Source organism: Anabrus simplex, chromosome 2 (genome assembly GCF_040414725.1).
Source record: "Anabrus simplex isolate iqAnaSimp1 chromosome 2, ASM4041472v1, whole genome shotgun sequence".
NCBI classification, from domain to species: domain Eukaryota; kingdom Metazoa; phylum Arthropoda; class Insecta; order Orthoptera; family Tettigoniidae; genus Anabrus; species Anabrus simplex.
In genome coordinates this window covers 210,793,233-210,813,604 of record NC_090266.1, presented here as the reverse complement: position 1 = coordinate 210,813,604, position 20,372 = coordinate 210,793,233, and the positions used below count along the sequence as shown (strand labels likewise).

General features: G+C 41.0%; 1 protein-coding gene across 1 annotated transcript in view; it reads left to right on the top strand.

Moving 5' to 3' along the window:
* The window catches only part of LOC136863490 (odorant receptor 83a-like), an 86,096-nt gene extending 70,393 nt beyond the window's left edge, over window positions 1-15,703 (top strand). The window contains exons 5-6 of the mRNA XM_068225962.1: window positions 6,213-6,368; window positions 15,650-15,703. Of these exons, the coding sequence (XP_068082063.1) occupies window positions 6,213-6,368; window positions 15,650-15,703 (210 nt within the window). The remainder of the gene's footprint in view (window positions 1-6,212; window positions 6,369-15,649) is intronic.
* The last annotated feature ends 4,669 nt before the right edge of the window (window positions 15,704-20,372 follow it).

Here is a 20,372-nt window from a genome sequence, read left to right as displayed (position 1 = left end):
TACCCGAACACTAATCGCTCTCTGAGTATCTCATCGTAGATTAACATTTTCTCGTGGACTCATTTTATATTTCATTGTAGACTCATGTAATACTTCATCGCAGCGTCCTTGTTACTTCTCCCAACATGAACACATTCCTATCCTCAGGCCTCAGGATAATATTTCACATTTATCGCTCACAGAGTTCATGACTGACCATTTATGACATAGTACGATTTCATTACTTCCTTAGCTGCCTCTTACGTCCCCTCTCCCCCAACTACACTTGATTATATGATAGAGGTCATCCTCCACGAATAAACGTCGGGGCGTTTACTCATAAAGGTTCAACAACGTTTTAACACACATGGATTTCCAAACTTTACATGGTACCGAAACACTATTTAGCATCATATAATTTATATCATTATTTAGCGTTTATTATTACCGCGTAATTGTAACAATGATTTCAGACGTTTATTTAATCCAATAATTTATTCACATTTATAATAACATTATTTGGGACACAATCAGATATTAGTATTTCATTAATGACTCATAATCATCTTATAAATTTATTCAATTCAAATTCAAATTTAACACCGTTCATTATTGAATATCTGATTTTTAGCTCCTGATAATTTAACAAAAACCTCTGCCGGCAAATTTCGGCATCTAGGGATTTATTATTATTTCACACGAACTTCCGTACAAAAAACGCATAATTAAATACATTGGCACTTTCATGCATTTGGATTTCTGGTAACAAATATTCCTAACTACAGTACAATAATCCCCAAAGTGATAGAGAAATTATGTAAATAAACTGGATTAGCCTCAAAGAAACACTTAACACTTTAAATGAACTCAAATCAATTTTATCTACAACCAGCAGGCATTAATTAAACAATATAATGAATATTTTACAATATGTACAACAAACAAGTAATCTAATAATCTAATCTAAACCATAATTACGTTAATCTAAATTTGTCCACCCGTCTATCTTAATTAAATCGATCCATGCGTTACGTTAAGTAACCATGATTAATTTACATATATCCCCGTCTTATCGCGATAATATCCCCAAAAATAAATCAAATTTGGGTACTCATCACTCTGTAGAATTCCTGTGGCTTTGACGAATAAGAGGCCGGGTGGCCCAAATCCGTCTTACTCGTTCATCCCACTGGCCGTTATGACGTGGATTAAAATTACTCCTGGGCGTTTACCCATCAAAAGCGTCTCTGTATTAATTTACAAGAATCTACACATCAATTATATTATAGGTGCCTAGGACACATTACACTTTCACAAATTAGATCTTGGTTTCTGCCCGAACCAAAAACCTCGACACACACGACGACGTGTCGTCTTCTTCGACCCGGCCCAATCCGCGATCGTCTATACGGCATTCCCGAAATGTTACTCGGCCGTCTAGTTTCCGCCGCACTTAGCCGTTCTCCTGCCCTTGATAATGTTTTACCGTCTCACATGAAACTTACTAATTAAGGTTATGCAAATTGCCTTCTTAAATTGCTAACGGATTTTGCCGATAATTGATATTAAGTTAAACTGGTATTAACTCTCGTTACTATGAATATCACTGCCCGTCTTCATGTCCAAACTAACTCGCGTATTTTCGGCGCGGACCAGTCTTCACGGACTCGCAGCTCTGTCTGTCTGATGGTAGTGGCTCGTTGCTCTGACTGACGGACTGAATGATATACTGGATCTAAGTCAGGTGAGTTAGTGACTTAAGGTGAGTTACGTTCGTTCCAGTCAATCGTATTTATAGATGATGGGCCTTCCCGCTGGGTTCATCACACATCATCCCAGAGATAGGGGGTTGATTTCCATAAATCGGCACTTTGAAGTCGACTTGGATGTTATACTTTATACCATTAATATTCTGGTAATAAACACTCTCGTGTCGTGACCTTATCCAAAATCGACCGTAGATTACGAAGATATTAATGGATTTCTGTCCTCCACTTTTCGCGTTCTAATCGGCGTCCATGTTAGCGTGATATCGTTCTGACCAATAGCAATCCCGTGGGGACGTTTTCAGTATTACATTTCATCTTAGGCAGGGCGCCATCATCAAAGACACGCAGGTATCCTATACGGCGTCAAATCGGAAGACCTGCATCAGGCCTCTCTGGAGGCCACACACCATTATTATTATTATTATTATTATTATTATTAGTAGTAGTAGTAGTAGTAGTAGTAGTAGTAGTACCGGGCGAGTTGGCCGTGTGGTTTGGGGCGCGCCAGTTGGGAGGTTGCATCCGAGAGACGTTGGGTTCGAACCCCACTGTTGGCAGCCATGGGAATTAACTAATGAAAGTTAAATCCCCAACCTGACCGGGAATCAAACCCGGGACCCCTTGAACCAAACGCCAGCATGCTAACCATTTGGCCAAGTATCCGGAAATAATAATAATGATAATAATAATAATTGTACAGAGGGTACACTTCCATCGATTTGAACTGCGCGCCTTCAAGAAGGCCATCTGTGCTGTGAATCCTAGACTATGTGTCACAAAATACTTGGACCTTTAACCTTTATATGTCTCTACGATCGAGCTATGTGCCCCCTCTGGCGGGATTAAGGACAATTAATTCATGAAGAAATTTCTATATTCGACGATTGTAAACCTTAAGTGTTTGTAGATCGTATTTTTTTATGAGCTAAGATTATCAGCACTTCTACGGCTTCCTTCTTACTTAAGTTATTAACCTACCTATCAGGAGTTTTTGTATATTTTTCTAGCCAATTAAAATTGCGGGTGTGTACAGGCAATCGGCCTAGCTCAAGAGAATTCTGGAACTTTCCCCTCTGAGATACTATAAAAGCTGCGCGATTTAGGGCCATATTGTCAACTTCACCGCTCCGGTCTTGTGTGTGTAAGGCGTAATAGGAGGCAGGGGCCCGCACTCAAGGTAATGGCAGACATCTCTTAACATGTGATAGCTCCAGGGAGATAACTTGACAGGAATGTTTCAAACATTTTTCTTAATGTAAAATTCTAACGTTTCTGATTAATTGTAAATTTTCGACATGTAAGGACTCCGTTCAAATCCCTGCTGGGAAATATGTAATTTAGGGAATAATGAGAGTTAATCCTCTATTGATTCCCAACCAACTTGTATTGAGTGACTAAAATTATCTAAACCATTTAAATTCTTAACCCTACTTTGGTATTTAATATTTCGCATGTAGCCGCCCCTCTTTAGTATAGACTTAGCCTTTGCAACTTCGGACCATAAGCCCATTTAGGATCTTGAAGTGTCTTTCAAAGGGCGTGCAAGTGTTTCGCCTCCTAGCCTTTTGTTTATGGCCGATGGTCTTAAATCTTTCATTTTATACATTAAGGTAATTTACAATGGGCACTAATTGCCCCTACTTAAATTGTCATGATTTATAGACGAGTGTGTAACAGACTCTCGAGCAGAAATGACTGTAAATACAGTTTCCGAAGTTTATAAGGTGTAATTGTTGTCAGAAGCTACTGCCTCTAAGAGACTCCTAGGACGTAAGTGAGTGGAGCAAATAAGCTCTTGTAAACTAGTGTACCTTTTGAGCTACTATGTTCATTCCTTACAAACTATTGTGTCGGTAATCTTCTCTATTGTACCTGATTTTTGACTTGTTATTGTGGGAGCTGATGAGCTCATCTTATACTATTGTTGTTCATCCAGATTTTCCAACTACCAAAATTCAAAATTAAAAGGGCTGGCGAGATGTAGTGTTTACAGTGCACTATGTCTTCTGGTGTAGGCTAGAATAAATTTGTTACTTTTATTAACCTGTCTCAGTATCATCCTTGGCTCTGACAATGTGAAAGTGACCGAGGTATGATCGATGTTAGTAATACCATTCGTTATGCAGCCAGTCCCTGTTATGAATGTTGTGAAAATATCGCTCATAGGGTCAGTTGGTCCATGCATTTCAGTGGGCTTGGCAGACTGTTACGTAATAGCAACTTCTGGCCCAGTGAGGAAAGCAACGGGAAAACCTCACTCCTCATTTCCCTAGTACGCCTCTTCAGCGATGCCTAGCCTGTCTATGACAGCTGTTGGCGGAGCTGTGGAGGATCAAACCGGCCTTCGGGCTGAATATCCAATATACAATCAACAGTTCATGAATGTAGCAGCACCATCGACTTTCTCAATGAAAACGGCAAGCTCTCTCGTATTGGTGTATTAAAGCATTTGGCTGAACGCAGTTCTGCCCAGTCTCCCTGTTCGCTCTCAGATGTTAAATTATTAAAACGGAGAGTTGACAACGCTGTGTCTCGAATGGGGAAAATCCTTTCACCCCGAGGGCAAGGAAAGTAAACACAGCCGGACAGCTAGGCTTCCAAAGCTTGCCGGTCGTTAACAAGGAAATTGCAAGAACTATACTGACTCTCGGCTTTCGGTCCACACACCGTTTTTTCGGCGAATTCCAAAACTGCTACATAGCTTAAACACCACAGTGAAACTCTTTTGTGAATTCATTTTATCAATAAAACTGACAAATACGGTAAAATAAAGAAACGTTCTGACCATAGGATTTGCTTTATTAGTAAGAATAAAGCAGCCACCAGGCAGAAAGGTAGGAGCTGCTGCTGTGTTAATGTCAATTTCCCATCCCCTCCGTGCTAATGACATTCCTTCTCAAACACCTGAAAAAGGGAAATTTGTCCTTGACTAACAGCAAACGGTATGTACAGTAAAAAAAAGAATTCTGAAGAAATAATCTCAGAATTACAGCCTGTCCAAGAAATACATTTACGGATCTTGCATTCACTTATACATTTATTTTTTCTAAAATTTGCCCACGAAACTTAGAGAGTCTTACAGTCGAGGGGGTCATATTTTCGATTGAATATGGTATTCTCGACGAGTTAACAATATTATATTTTGCATAATAACGTAAACAATTAGTGAAATAATAATAATAATAATAATAATAATAATAATAATAATAATAATGCGGTTTTTTATATTAAATGCCCGTGTTCGTGTAAAAACCAAATGTTAGGTACCCACAGTAGTCACTGAAATGAAATGGCGTATGACTTTTAATGTCCGAGGATATGTTCGGCTCACCAGGTGCAGGTACTTCGATTTGACGCCCTAAGGTGACCGGCGCGCCGTGATGAGGATGGAATATGATGAAGACGACGTGTACACCCAGCCCCCGTACCAGCTAAATTAACCAGTGGTGGTTAAATTTCCCGACACTTCCGGGAATCGAACCCGAGACCTCCGTGACCAAAGGCCAGCACGCTAACCATTTAGCCATGGAGCCGGACACAGTAGTCACTAATTAACTAAGAAGGGAAAAAAACGTTTGTAGAAAGGCACGAACACGAATAAATTTATCGTTGGAAAAAATTGAACTGTTCCGGCTCCTTAGCTGAATGGTCAGCTTCTGGGCCTTCGGTTCAGAGGGTAACGGGTTTGATTCCTAGCAAGGTCGGAGATTTTAACCTCTGTCGCGGAGACTGGTTGTTTGTGTTCGTATTACTACTCTGCACTTCACACACCCACAGAACATTACACTACGTACCAGAGCAGAAAACGTGCCATAGTGAACGTATCCCTCCACATAAGCATAGCATCCGGCCGTAAAACAGTGCCAAGTCCACATGTGCGAAGCAGTTTGCACCCACGACTCCACCAAGTTATGGAAAAAGTGGCAGAAGAAGAAAAGACTGAATTGAGCTGAACTGTCAGAAAATAGTATTCTTGGAGCAGCTACCCATAAGCTCACGAAGGGAAGAGAATAATCAATTCCGTTGTGTAAGTCGAGACGTATAACCTCCGGTCCCACCAAATGATGTCTCCATCTCTCAAATTCCTTATGATCCACGGAAAGATGAAATAATATTTTTCGTCAGAGTAAGAGTACACATTGTAACGAAATATTCTAATTTCTTAAGTTTACTAGAAGTTTAGTTTTTACCATTGTAATCCTATTATTGTTGGGCTTTACAATTTCATAGATCAGCTCCTAACATAATTCTCAATTTTATGTAAATGTTCAAGTACTTTATTGGTAGTCTAATTACACCTTCTATTTTCATTCCACTCTACAGTAGTTTAAATTCACCGTTGCCACCTTTCCGCGCAATGGTGGACTAATATTTATATTTGTCTATTTCTGGTAAACTAAGAATAGAATTAAGTAAAATATTTCTGAAAATACATTCATTTAGTTCAGCCTTCATTTCTATCAGCAAGAAAGCATTGCGGGAGCCGTGTATGATTCCCGTTGGTACGACTGCCCTGAGAGTTTTCGGAGGAGCCTGAGAATTATCGTCCTTCAAGCCCGTCAACCTGTTAAAGTTACGGCAGGAAAAGTGGGCTCACTTGATATGGATACCTTCAGTGGGGTAAGTAAGATTTCTAAATATTTTCCAACGAAGAAAATTTTCATTGAGTAGTGCTTTTGCAGGGGTTCTGGTACCACCTCCTCCTCCGGCCGAGGTCATTGACCCCTAGTAGTATACCTATGCGGATTCTCACCCGAGGTCATTGACCCCTAGTAGCTGGGCTTTGTCGATAAGCGGATTTGCATAAGAGAGTGAGCTTAACATCACAGACGCCACCTTGGAGAGGCCTAACCTCCCTCCTCCTCCTCAGCAGGCTGCCCTTCCCTACCTCAAAATAGCTGCTATACTCTATTCATATAGGCCTAACTAGGGAGCTGCCTCAAGGGCTCACAACTTGTAACATATAACCTATTAGTCTGATCAGCCTGACATTCAAGAGCTGAGGCAAGGGCTACTATGCAAGATGGGTGCTATACTGTATTCTCATGGACCGAACTCTAGAGAGCTACCTCAGCGTGCTCAAAACTTGTAACTTATGACCCATTACTTTTTTTACTTAACTTTTGGGAACGGAGGCAGGGGCAAGGTAGCCGCTGTACATTGGTTATATTAAACTAACTTTAAGGATCTGGGCTATCGCTCACCTTTCTCGCTGCCCTTCATAACTTTAGTCTAGCACAGGAGCTAGTGGTGATACATGAGCTTTATGGCACTAACATGGGGAGAGCTGTACTGGGGCTTTTCGAGTATTGGGCTAATGCGGGGTTTCATCCTTCTACCCGGATACCCTTCCTTACATCTGTCTTGGGCAGGAGCTCTTGCGTATACATAGGCTCTTATGGGACTATCCCTGGGGGAGAGCTGCACTAGAGCTCTCCAGGAAGGAGAGTCGCTTAAAGCTAAAAGCATAGTCAGAATGATGAAATCTAGACTAAAATATAATGTTGTTATAACCCAACTTTCTAATCTGTTAGGAGTGATAACGTTCATTGAATGCTGGATTGTAAAATGCTGAACTGAAAAAATCGTTCTACACACATGATAGGGAATATGACCCAGGGGTCACGTCTTATCACAAAGGCAAAAGGATGAAAGGACTCCTTCTCCTCCTCCTCCTCACCGCGCCCTACTCCTCCTAGAGGTAAAGGGCCAATTGGCTAAAAGGGTAATGGGTTAAAGGGCAAAAGGGCTAAGGAGGAAAAGGGCTTACATTTTTGTAGTATTTATGGTACCTCTCCTCGCTTTATCCTGGCTTAATACCGGCTCCGCATCTAGGGGTGGTGTTAACACCCAAAGGAAGGGAGAATGTTAAAAATAGTATGTACCAGTATAGCTACTCGGTCCACTATACGCTACAGAAGGATGACTTAGGTGAGGGGAGGTTAAGGGCTGGGAATGTAGTAAGGTGTTTAGGATGTTGTACTATGTCGAGAGAGCTTACAGATAAGGACTTCACTTTGAAGTGCTATTACTCAAGAATACCCATACGACGTTATTCGTGCTCTATTTAAGAGATATCTGCTTTATACTCTGTGTAAACAGAATCTTGATAGGATCTTAGCAGCTGCAAACGTTTTAGGAGTACGTTGGTGTCTTTACAGTATCATACGTCTACATGGGGGTAACAGAGGCTTATTGTGAACTTTGAGCCTATATGCAGACAGTTGATGTGTAGGGACTTGTTTTAATGTAATACGTGCTTCTGCAGCAGTGTTCCCAAGTACAAACTTAACTTGTTTTGATAGCGAAGAAGTGTTGAAATCTTCTTCTAATTCATCTTGCATCTCTTTTTGAGTTGATTGCACGGCGACAGAACGTTTTGTAGGCTTAGAAAGTTAAGTAAAATCATAAAGCTCTAATGGCAAAGAAACATTGAGATCTACTTTTCTTCTTCCCGTTTTCCTTTATTATCACTATTATTTTCAGCATCCTGATCCTCATCACCATCGTCATCATCATCTTGCTTCTCTTCTCGAAATGTGTGATGAGTAACAGAAATTGTAGCAGGCCTAGACAACAAGGGAGAATTAAAATTCTCTCGCAGATGTGTACTTTTTAAAATAAATCAGTATTTGTTTGAATACGGTTGAGCTCCTTGTATTTTCTTCTCGATGAAGCTACATTACACGCAGCCTCATGACGTTGAGCGTTGTAAGCGCTCTTGAACTCTCCTGCATTGAAAAATCGTCCTACAAGTTATCTGATGACATCCCTTGTGATAGCCGCGGATAAATGTTTTCCGCACTCTTCGTAAATATAGCTAGAAATGGGCTGTTCTATGACGGACTTTATCTTCTGCTAACAGATTCTTCTCTAAGAGATACACGTTAAATCTACTAGACACTCGTTACTCTCTACTTCCACGATGTGAACAGCTTAACGATTAACAGTAAACAAACACAAAGTCATATAACCTATCGTATACACCTTATACAGGGTATGTGCGGAGATTAGAAAGGATAGTCAAGGAAGAGGGAAGGAAGTGGCAGGGTCATGATTCGTATGAGCAATGTCATCTTGACAGCTCCTTAAATTCTGTGCCCTCTACGTAGATAAGAAGGCAGCAGTGAGGTTAGGACCTGTCAAGATGCCAGCAGTGAGGTAAGCGACGTCCTCTTATCCAAAAAATTGAGGTTAGGGTCCGACAAGATAGCCACTGTCATTTTGACAGCTATCGAAAGCACGTTTTGACAGACTTAACTTCACTGCTAATATAATAACCACGTGGGGGCGAAATTTAAACAGCTGTTAAGATGACAGCTGCCATCTTGACATGTTCTAACCACGTGCACTAATTTAACGCGGATTTTAAACATGTCTATCCTCGCTGTTGCCATCTTGATAGACCCCAAACTTACTGTTGCCATAATATTGCTCATATGGACCATGCCTCGGTAGCTTCCCTCCCTCTTCCTTGACTATCCTTTCTAATCTCCACACCTACCCTTTATAATGTGTATAAGATAGGTTACACGCTTTTGTGTTAGTTTGCTGTTAATCGTTAAGCTGTTCACATCGTGGAAGTAGAGACTAGCAAGTGTCTAGTAGATTTAACTTGTATCTTTTAAAGAAGAATCTGTTAGCAGAAGATAAAGTCCGTCAAGGAACAAACCATTTCTAGCTATATTTACAAAGAGTGCGGAATAACATTTCCCCGAAGCTATCACAAGGGACGTCATGAGATATCTTGTAGGACAATTTTTCAATGCAAGAGAGTTCAAGAACGCCTACAACGCTCAACGTCACGAGGGCGCGTGAAATGTAGCTTCATCGAGAAGAAACTACAAAGAGCTCAACCGTATTCAAACAAATACTGGTTTATTTTTAAAAAGTACACATCTGCGAGAGATCTTGAATTAACTCTTGTTGTCGGGGCCTGCTACAAATTCTGTTACTAAGCACACATATCGAGATAAAGAGAAGCAAGGTGGTGATTATGATGGTGATGAGGATCAGGATGCTGAAAATAATAGTGATAATAAAGGAAAAGGAGAAAAAGAAGATCTCAATGTTTCTTTGCCATTAGAGCTTTATGATTTTACTTAACTTTCTAAGCCTACTACACGTTCTGTCGCCGTGCAATCAACTTAAAAAGAGATGCAAGATGAATTAGAAGAAGATTTCAACGCTTCTTCGCTATCGAAACAAGTTAAGTTTGTACCTGGTAACACTACTGCAGAAGCACGTATTACATTAAAACAAGTCCCTACACATCAACTGTCTGCATATAGGCTCAAAGTTCACAATAAGCCTCTGTTACCCCCATGTAGACGTAAGATACTGTAAAGACACCAACGTACTCCTAAAACGTTTGCAACTGCTAAGATCCTATCAAGATGCTGGTTACACAGAGTATAAAGCAGACATTTTTGAAATAGAGCAAGAATAACGTCGTGTGGGTATTCTTGAGTAATAGCACTTCAAAGTGAAGTCCTTATCTGTAAGCTCTCTCGAGAGAGTACAACATCCTAAACACCTTCCTACACTTCCAGCCCTTAAACTCACCCTCATCTAAGTCATCCTTCTGTAGCGTATAATGGATCGAGTAGCTATATTGGTACAGACTATTTTCCAAAATTCTCCCTTCCTTTGGGTGTTAACTCCACCTCTAGATGCTGAGCCGGTATCAAGCCCGGAGAAAGAGATGAGAGGTACCCTAAGTACTACAAGAATGTAAGCCCTTTTTACCATTATCCCTTTTACCTTTTTGCCCATTATCCCTTTAGCCAATTAGCCATTTAGCCCTTTAGCTCATTAGCGCTTTAACCCATTAGCCCGTTTGCCCTTTTGCCTTTAACACATTAGCCCTTCAGCCAATTAACTCTTTATCTCTAGGAGGAGGAGTTTCATCCGTTTTCCCTTCTGATAAGACGTGACCCCTGGGTTCTATTCCCTATAAGGTGTGTAGCACGATTTTTTTCGGTTCAGCATTTTACAATCCTACATTCAATGAACGTTATCACTCCTAACACATTACAAAGTAGGGTTATAACAACATCATATTTTTATCTATATCTCATCATTCTGATTATGCTTATAGCTTTAAGCGACTCTCCTTCCTCGAGAGCTCTAGTGCAGCTCTCTCCCAGGGATAGTCCAATAAGAGACTATGTATACGCAAGAGCCCCTGCCCAAGATGGATGTTAGGAAGGGTATCCGGGTAGAAGGATGAAACCCCCGCATTAGCCCAATACTCGAAAAGCCCCAGAACAGCTCTCCCAATGTTAGTGCCATAAAGCTCATGTATCATCACTAGCTCTTGTGCTAAACTAATGTTATGAAGGGCAGCTGGTGAGAAGCCCAGCTCCTTAAAGTTAGTCTAATATAACCAATGTACCGTGCCTAGTAGCCCCTGCCTCCGTTCCCAAAAGTTAGGTGATAAAAGTAATGGGTCATAAGTTACAAGTTGTGAGCACGCTGAGATAGCTCTCTAGAATTCGGTCCATGAGAATACAGTACAGCAGCCATCTTACAGAGTATCCCTTGCCTCAGTTCTTGAATGTCAGGCTGATCAAATTAATAGGTCATAATTTACAAATTGTGAGCCCCTGAAGCAGCTCTCCAGATAGGTCTATACGAATAGAGTATATCAGCTATCTTGATAGCAGCACTTGCCTTAGTTCACGAATGTTAGGCTGATAAATCTAATAGGTCATAAGTTACAAGTTGTGAGTCCCTAAGGCGGCCCACTAATTAAGTCTAAACGAATACAGTACAGCAGTCATCTTGCATAGTTGCCCTTGTTTCAATTCTAGAATGTCAGGCCGATAAAACTGATAGGTTATAAGTAACAAGTTATAAGCCTCTGAGACGATCCTATAGTTAAAGTCTATACGAATAGAGTATACTGTAGCAGCCATCCTGCATGGTAGCTCTTACCTCAGTCCCCGAAAGTTAGGTTGGTAAAACTAACAGGTCCTGTGTTACAAGTTGTGAGCCCCTGAGGCAGCCGTCTAGTAGGGTGTATACAAATAGAGTATATTAACTATCTTGCAAAGCAGCCATTTCCTCAGTTCTCGAATATTAGGCTAATAAATCTAATAGGTCATAAGTTACAAGTTGTGAGCCCCTGAGGTAGCCCTCTAGTTAAGGTCTATAAGAATTCAGTATAGCAGTCACCTTGCATAGTAGCCCTTGCCTCAGTTCTCAAATGTCAGGCTGATCAAACTAATAGGTCATAAATTAGAAGTTGTCAACCCCTGAGGCTGTTCTGTAGAGTTAGGCCTTTAAGAACAAGGTATCGCCATTAGCTCCCGGTCCATCTCCTTAAAGTTAGTCTCATATAACTAATTTACAGCAATCATCTTGCCTCGGGTGCCCTAGCACTAGGAAGTCGTAGGCAGCCGCCATCTTGCGCAATCGCCCCTAAGCCGTCTCTTTAAGTCCTATGTCTCCCCTGAGCCAGCTTTCTCCATAAGAGCCTATGTATACCCGCCATCTTTCGCAATAGCCTCTGGGCCAGCTTTCTTCGTAAGAGGCCGTATACAGCCGCCATCTTGCGCAATTGACTTCAGGAAGGGCAGCCTGCTGATGAGGAGGAGGGAGGTTGGGCCCCTCCAAGATGGTGACTGTCCACGTCGGAAGGGTATTTGCCCGTAAAACTGAGGTGAGGCCCCACATTGATGGCGACTGTCCACGTCGGAAAGGGTATCTGCCCGTAAAACTGAGGTTATGCCCCTCCAAGAATGCGACTGTAACGTTAGGCTTACTCTCTTATGCAAAATCCACGTCGAGAAGGGCAACTGACTGTAAAACTAGGCCCTGTGAGGTTAGGCCCCTCCAAGATGGTGACTGTCCACGTCGGCAAGGGCATCTGCCCGTAAAACTGAGGTTAGGCCCCTCCAAGATGGCAACTATGAGGTTAGGCTTGCTCTCTTATTCAAAGTTCAGGTCGGGAAGGGAAACTGGCCTAAAACTAGACCCTACTACTAGGGTTCAGTGACCTCGGATGCGAACCCGCATAGGACCTCGGTCGGAGGAGGAGTTGGTACCAGAACCACTGCAAAACCACTATTTCACTGCCTCATTATCATTAAAAGACGTAAACTACTTAATTCAAACATTTGAGCTAATTTCACATCAACAGGGTCTTGTATCTATACAATGGATGGGCAATATAGTATGGATTTCATAACTTTATTTACTCATGAATGATTGTAATTTAATTTTCGTATATTTGATATTCAACTTTTGTGAAAACAAATCTCTTTGAGCTACAACAATAATTGCAAATCTACCTCCAGCAATAATAGATCTTGTTCGACGAGTATGAGGAGGTTTCGCTTTACATTTTATATACCGGTAGTAACACGATTGGGCCGATGACCTTCGATGTTAGGCCCCTTAAAACAACAAGCATCATCATCATCATCAGTAACACGATTCTTTAAATTCTATTGTGTTCTCATCTGATTAAGATCTACGTAAAGGACAAACATCTCTTTGAGTATTTCTAAAACTACGCTACTCTCAGCTACTCCATATTTGGGAACAGATCTTGTACAGTGAGTTTTGCTATAGATACTGTCATTCTAACATGACGAATATGTCCTCCATTCTATGTGTTTGCCCAGCGTCCGGCCGACATTCAAATACAGTGCTCTAAACATCGACTTTTTATTAATGGCCCTGAGATTCTCTTTTCCTCTAACAAAAACGAGTAATAGACAAATTCCTGCACTAACAGCGTTCACTGTATCAAGGGCTGACAATACGGATAATGAAAGCCTTTACCTCGCACTCATCCATTGGCCTCGAAACCTTTGTATTTTAATCTCGTATAATCCAGAATCACCACGAGGGCGTGGAAATGTCCCTGACTGTATGAAGTCCTAATCAACCTCAATTCTTAGAACTGACAGGCTAGGCCAACCACAGCGACGGTAGAAAATAGAAGAATGAGCTGAAACTCGAAAACCAGAAATTGCTTATCACTGTCTACGGAGTTTGGAACGGTAAGAAAAACGAAGTGAAATTGAATGCCGACCTTTGGCACGAAATTGCGATAATCTGAATAAGCTGTGTAAAATGATCACGAAAAGTGTTTCACGTATCAATCTTCACATATCCTACCCGAAATAACGCAATGGTAGAGTAGACTATTATGAAAACCAAGTTGGCTACAGAATAATCTGATTGGCAACATACATTTAGAACTTCTTCTTATTCCGGAATGATGTCTGAGAAAAGATCACAACTAGAAACGGTCGCATTTTTAGAACTACTACTAAACTGTTTTATTTCCTCCCCTGCAAGGGGAGGCGGGCCTCCTGGACGGTAACGCCGTCCCTCAGACGAGAAGATTTGTTACGGTGAAGAAGATGAACGGAGAATGTGAGGGGGATGGTGGCTGTGGCCTATACTAGGAACTATCCCAGCATTCGCCTTAGTGCAGGAGAATGGAAAACCACGGAAAACCATTCTCAGGACAGACGACTCTGGGCACCAGCTCGTCTCCGTCTCCCGAATAGAGGCGTAGCGCCACCGTAGAGCCGTGGCCACCTCTCCTCTGCTTGGTTGGTCGGTCGGCCGTGGCCACTTGTAGGCTGAAGCCCACCCTGCAACCGCCTATGAGCTTCAAGAATTAATTGGTTCCTCAACTTAAGATGCCAGAAAGTCTTGTCTTGCTACCTTACAGAATGTTTAATGAACGGGAGCAAAATGAATTCTTATAAATATATTCACGTGGCCATTCCAATGTTAAGTAGGCCTACCACCAGAAAGTACTAGTCACCGTTCTAGCATAATATCAACCGTGGCACCGGATCGGGCACATTTTGCGGAAACTGCTCGGAGGACTTGAGAAGATGATAATGATTAATGTTATCTTAAGGGGCAAACCATAGATGTCGGCGGCTTCCTTTGAAAAGAGGGTATTTGATTGTATTCCTCTGGGTGACAGGAAACGCACGCAACTCAAAAGGAAATGAGTGGAGTGATGAGAAACCGTACAAGGTAGAGGAGTTCCACTAAGGTACTCTGCTACGGGTAGGAGTGGGGAATGGCAAATTAAGAAAACAACTGAAGAACACAACATTTACAGATATGAGACCACGAACGTTTTGAACGGTGAAATTCAATTCATACTATCGATAATCCCAAAATATTTTCACGAGAATATTGTACACTGATATCAAAAATATTCGTCCAGAGTAACTTCCTCAGATCACGTTTATTCCTTACGTACCCCATGAGTTTACATCATTGGTTATTAGATCAACAAAGGTTGTCAAAACAACCAAGAAGGACTTTGCAGAACCATCTTCCTTACTCCTTACGATCCCTTGTGGACATTGCTGCGGTACCATATTAATAATTGAGCGAAACCAATTCCTGAAAACAGAGTACGGCTATTTCACTCATAAACGTCTGTATTCTTATAGAAACGAATTACTTTCATTTCTATCGACTGCAACTGGGTGTGTTGTACTATAATAAAATATGTTGTGTTGTTAAAGGAGCGCTAGCCTGGCTCCAAAACTCGCCGCTGATTCTTAAAAAAATATTCCAATAAAGTTGTAGAAACACTTGATTATACATTAGTAAAAATGTTATCGTAGATAGTCTAGCATTACGTAGAATAATCCTGCAAGATTTGCAAGCATTAATCATATCTTAAGCATAGTTATAATAAAATAGATTAGCTTAAAATTAGTCATTAGCCTTGCGAATGATTAGAGAATATGACCATTCCAGAGATCTGAACCCGTGCTTTCCCCTCCTTCCACTCAAAATCCACTGTTTGTTAACACCAGTGCACTACCTAAACAACTGTGACTGTCGTTCTGAATTATCCCTTCTCAATTAACTCTGTCATAAAACGAACTTGGGTTCTGTTTCAGACGTTGAGCAAGGCCTTCTCCTACTTCACGGTACTCCGCGAGATCCGTGGCTGACTGGAGAATACCTCTCACTTCAAGAAGAGGCAGCAAGTGGTTCCAAATCTCATAATGATTGATTTCTATTTTCACTTCAGTACTTCGAGCCTAGTAAACCACTGTGCAACTCAAAATATACATTAATAAAAATGTTATCGTAGATAGTCTAGCATTACGTAGAATAATCCTGCAAGATTTGCAAGCATTAATCATATCTTAAGCATAGTTATAATAAAATAGATTAGCTTAAAATTAGTCATTTGCCTTGCGAATGATTAGAGAATATGACCATTCCCGAGATCTGAACCCGTGCTCTCCTGACAGGCCATTCCAACTCAGAGTTTGAAGGTTAGCGCTGCCCCGTGTCTGCTCAGCGCTAACCCACTTACGTATGTGGTGGTGTAAGACTGCACGAATTATGGAATGCTGGCTTTGCCTTTTTAGCTTATGTTACAAAGGTATTTAAATGTTTCTTTGCAAGGCAAACGTGTGTTGAATGATGCTATGTGAACAGAATTCGAGCTTGTAAGGTGCGACTTCCGTTGTTCGAAAAACAATTACAGGAGAAAGATTTTAATGAATTACCATTTCAAAACCAGGTGGTTTCTCCGATTGAAACATTGATAGCTACTGTGAGGCCGTTAAATAAATCGAAAATTGTTTGCAGATATCGAGGAAATGTTACCTGAATTAAAATTTTTTATGGCGGGCTGAGTGGCTCAGACGCTTGAGGCGCTGGCCTGATCCCAACTTGGCAGGTTGGATTCAGGCTCAGCCCGGTGGTACTTGAAAGTGCTAAAATACGACAGACTCGTGTCGGTAGATTTACTTGCACGTAAAAGAACTCCTGCGGGACAAAATTCCTGCACCTCGGCGACTCCGAAAACCATAAAAGTAGTTAGTGGAACGTAAAGCAAAATAACAATATTAATATTATTAAACATTTTAAGACGCCATTTTTGTAACGTTTGAGCGTGCTCAATTCAAAGAAAAGAAATTGAGTAAGGAAGTAACTTAGGGTGAAAGACATTGAGATATAGATGATTATGTCAGAATGTAGAACCAAAAGAACATTACTGGAATTCCGTGAAATTAGCAAGAATCTGTCCATAAAGAAAGAAAGAAATAAGAGGTATATTGTGGTGGCTATTAGGTATCTATAAGAATAAGGGTCTAAGAGAGAGAAATTAAGAACATTTCTGTTTGTTACGGCATGCAAAGAATTAATGGAGAAGGCACATTTTTTGAGAGTGTTTAGGGAACCGAATCACTTATGATCAAATATCTGGGTAGTGATTTTGAAGCAGAAATAGACCTAGAGAAAGAATTTTATACAATTATTAAAATTGTTGAACAAAGAATGGATCGCACGGGGTAGAACAGCAAACGTTTTTGAGTTATTTGACAAACAGAATCAAAGAAATCAAGCACGAAGTCAACTTTTAGTATTATGGTGGTATTGTTGTTGTCATTGTTGTGTTCGTTAATGTAACAATGTGTTAATTGCAAGTGAACTTGCTTAGGTTACAATAGATGAAATGTTCCTTTCCTCAGCTGCTAGAATTCCGTAGCTGTAGGATGGAGAGCATTCATTCATCGATATTTGGAAAGTGAAAGAAGTGAGAACATGACAAGCCCATGTCTTAACAAAAAAGAAATTCCTGGCCTAGTCTTCGCAGATAACATCCTTTTGTTAACTTTAACAACAGATGATAACTATGCAAAGAAGCATCACAAAAACTGTGGAATATTGTACCAAACTGAATTTCAAATTAACGTTAAGGAAACAAAAGTTATGGTATTTAAAAATCGAAATAAACTAAAGAGAGAAGAAAAGTGGTGGTTAGGAGGTGTAGAGTTATAGGTAGTCAATAAGATAGAATATTTAGAAATAATACTAACATCTAATGGTAAGTGGAAAGAACAATTAAGGCAAACAAAAATGAAAAGACTGCCAGCTTTATCTATCACGAGATGTTTGGAGACGAAGATGCCAAATATTGAATATAAACTGCAAAAAAGTCCTCATTTAATTTATAAAAGCCAGAGCATTGTACAGAGCAGAAACGCGGGGCACTGAAGAAGGTAGTAAGGAACTAGAGGTAATAGATAGTACGATATGCAAAACAATAATGGGGCTACCAGAATGTATAGCTGAAAATGGAGTCAGAATTCTATGTGAGGATACAAGATTTCGAGCAGATACTGTATATCTAAGAAACAGGATAAAAAAATATAGGTTAAGATTCAAAAGGGGAAACAGGAGGGAAATACTATACTTATCATACCAATATCAGATGAAACACCTACAAGATGAGTATTGGGTAGCCAAGGTGAAAAGGATGCTAGATAGATTAGGAATGTCAGACGCTTGGGATAAACGGATCCAGAATGAAAAAGAAGAAGAGCAATGTCCTGGAGCGTGAGACATTTGGTCGGGGATACTACTGAGGTACAGGTAGTTCCTAAAGAGACTTATTTTTGCAAGTGGCTTTACGTCGCACCGACTTACGGCGACGATGGGCCAGGAAAGGCCTAGGAGTTGGAAGGAAGTGGCCGTGGCCTTAATTAAGGTACATCCACAGCATTTGCCTGGTGTGATAATGGGAAAAGACAGAAAACTATCTTCAGGACTGCCGACTGTGGGGATTCGAACCCACTGTCTCCCGGATGCAAACAAACAGCCGCGCGTCAACATTGTTATATGGTCTAGGACAACATGTATCTTACTCATATCAATTAGTATTAGTGTATTTATTTATGTCATAAGTCTGAACAGCGTTATCCTTAGCTTACAGTAGATAATACGAATGAATGTATTGGATGAATGAAATAATTGGCTGATTCGATTGTATTCATGCATGCATGAGTGGATGAACACTCCTCTCTCCCAATCATGGATAGCCACCAAATGGAGAGGGAGCATTCATTGCTGAAAATGTTATTGAATGCTCTCTACCCACATCTACGGAACTCTGGCAGATAAGGTGAGAGGCAAGGAAGTGTGAAGGAACGGGCCGTAGCCCAAAGTTTGTACCATGCCGACATTTGCCTGGAGAAGAAGCAGGAAACCGTGGAAAACCACCTTGAGAATGCCTGAGGAAAGAATCGAACCCCCTCTACTCACTTGATTTCCAGTCTTCCTACCAATTTTCAAAACGTTTCGTGGGAAAGCAGGTCTTCGAACACGGAGTATGGGCCCATAACGCGGACAAATAAGCAAATCAAACCCCGTCTCTGTGCTGTAGTGGATAGTGTGATTAGCTGTTCAGAACACTCCCCACAGAAAAATAAAGTGACTTACCTCTTGTATTGATATCGATGCTCCAACATGCCAGATGGTGGGAGTTGGCATGTCATCAAATGATGAGGTGGTAGCCATCCTCCTTGCAGCCAGCCACCAGACGTTCAACTTCTTTATTTGTGGTGATTCCGGATCATTCTAAGCAAGGCAAGACAATCCAAAAATTACCCTCTCGGCATTTCCAAAGTTGAATATTTAAAGTTTTCGAGTTAGACTGGTTTTCTGTGCTTTGCCATTTTCACTACCAGGTCAGTTCCTGTTCATAGGCCACAGCCGATTACTTCCATGTCCTTATCAAATTTCCTTCGCTGTCATTCATTTCATATTCATTAACTGCTCGACTGAGAATGGCATCAAAAATAATTTGATAAGATAATCGTCTATGTGCGGAATGGCAAAGAAAGGAATTGATATTTTAGCCGGTGATCTCATTTTAGCAAATTATAACTGGGAATAGTTCATTGTGTGGGTTACTGAAGTCACGTCCTAGTTCATGAACCATGGGCAACGGCTGAGTGGGCTAGTAATTGGTCCTGAGCGTCGGGATGCCAGTTGCTACGGAATGGGAGTGGGCATCTCGGACATATTCTGAGTCATGGCCCTACTTGGGTTCAGGCGACTAGGACTATTATAATCCACTGATGTTCCCTTATCCCTTAGAGGAGAGACCCTCAACTGGACTATGTGTAAGTAGGGTAGCATCCTGCTTAATGAATTTACCGAGCTCAAAACATTTTAAGCAAGCTTCGGACCTATAGGTGTAACGGAGTCCCACTCACATTTGACAGGCGAGGAGCTCCTTGGAAACAACTTGGCGAACAAAACTAAATTCGATGGGGAGATATCAATATTAACGGGGCTTATGGATGACAGAAAGCAGAACTGCCTGAGTCAGCGAAGAGGATGAATCTGGATATGATAGGAGTAAGTGATATACGGGTAAGGGGAGATAACGAGGAAGAGATAGGAAGTTATAAAGTGTACTTGACGGGTGTTAAAGAAAGGGAAGGGCAGAGCCTGGGGTAGGGCTGTTCATCAGGAGTACTATTGCATTCATCATATTTTTTGTTAGGAACGTAAATGAGCGAATGATGTGGGTAGCTTTGCTAGTTGAAGGAATTAGGTCGAGAATTGTTTCAGTTTATTCACCATGTGAGGGTGCAGATGAGGATGATGTTGACAAGATTTATGAAGTATTGAGTGACATAGTATTCAGGATCAACAGCGAGGATGGTGCTAATGGGCGATTTCAATGCGAGAGCTGAAAATAGAAGAATATGAAAGTGTCATTGGTAAATGCGGGGAAGATATGGAAGGTAATAGGAATGGGAAGCGTTTGCTGGACTTCTGTGCTAGTATGGGTTTAGCAGTTATGAATATACT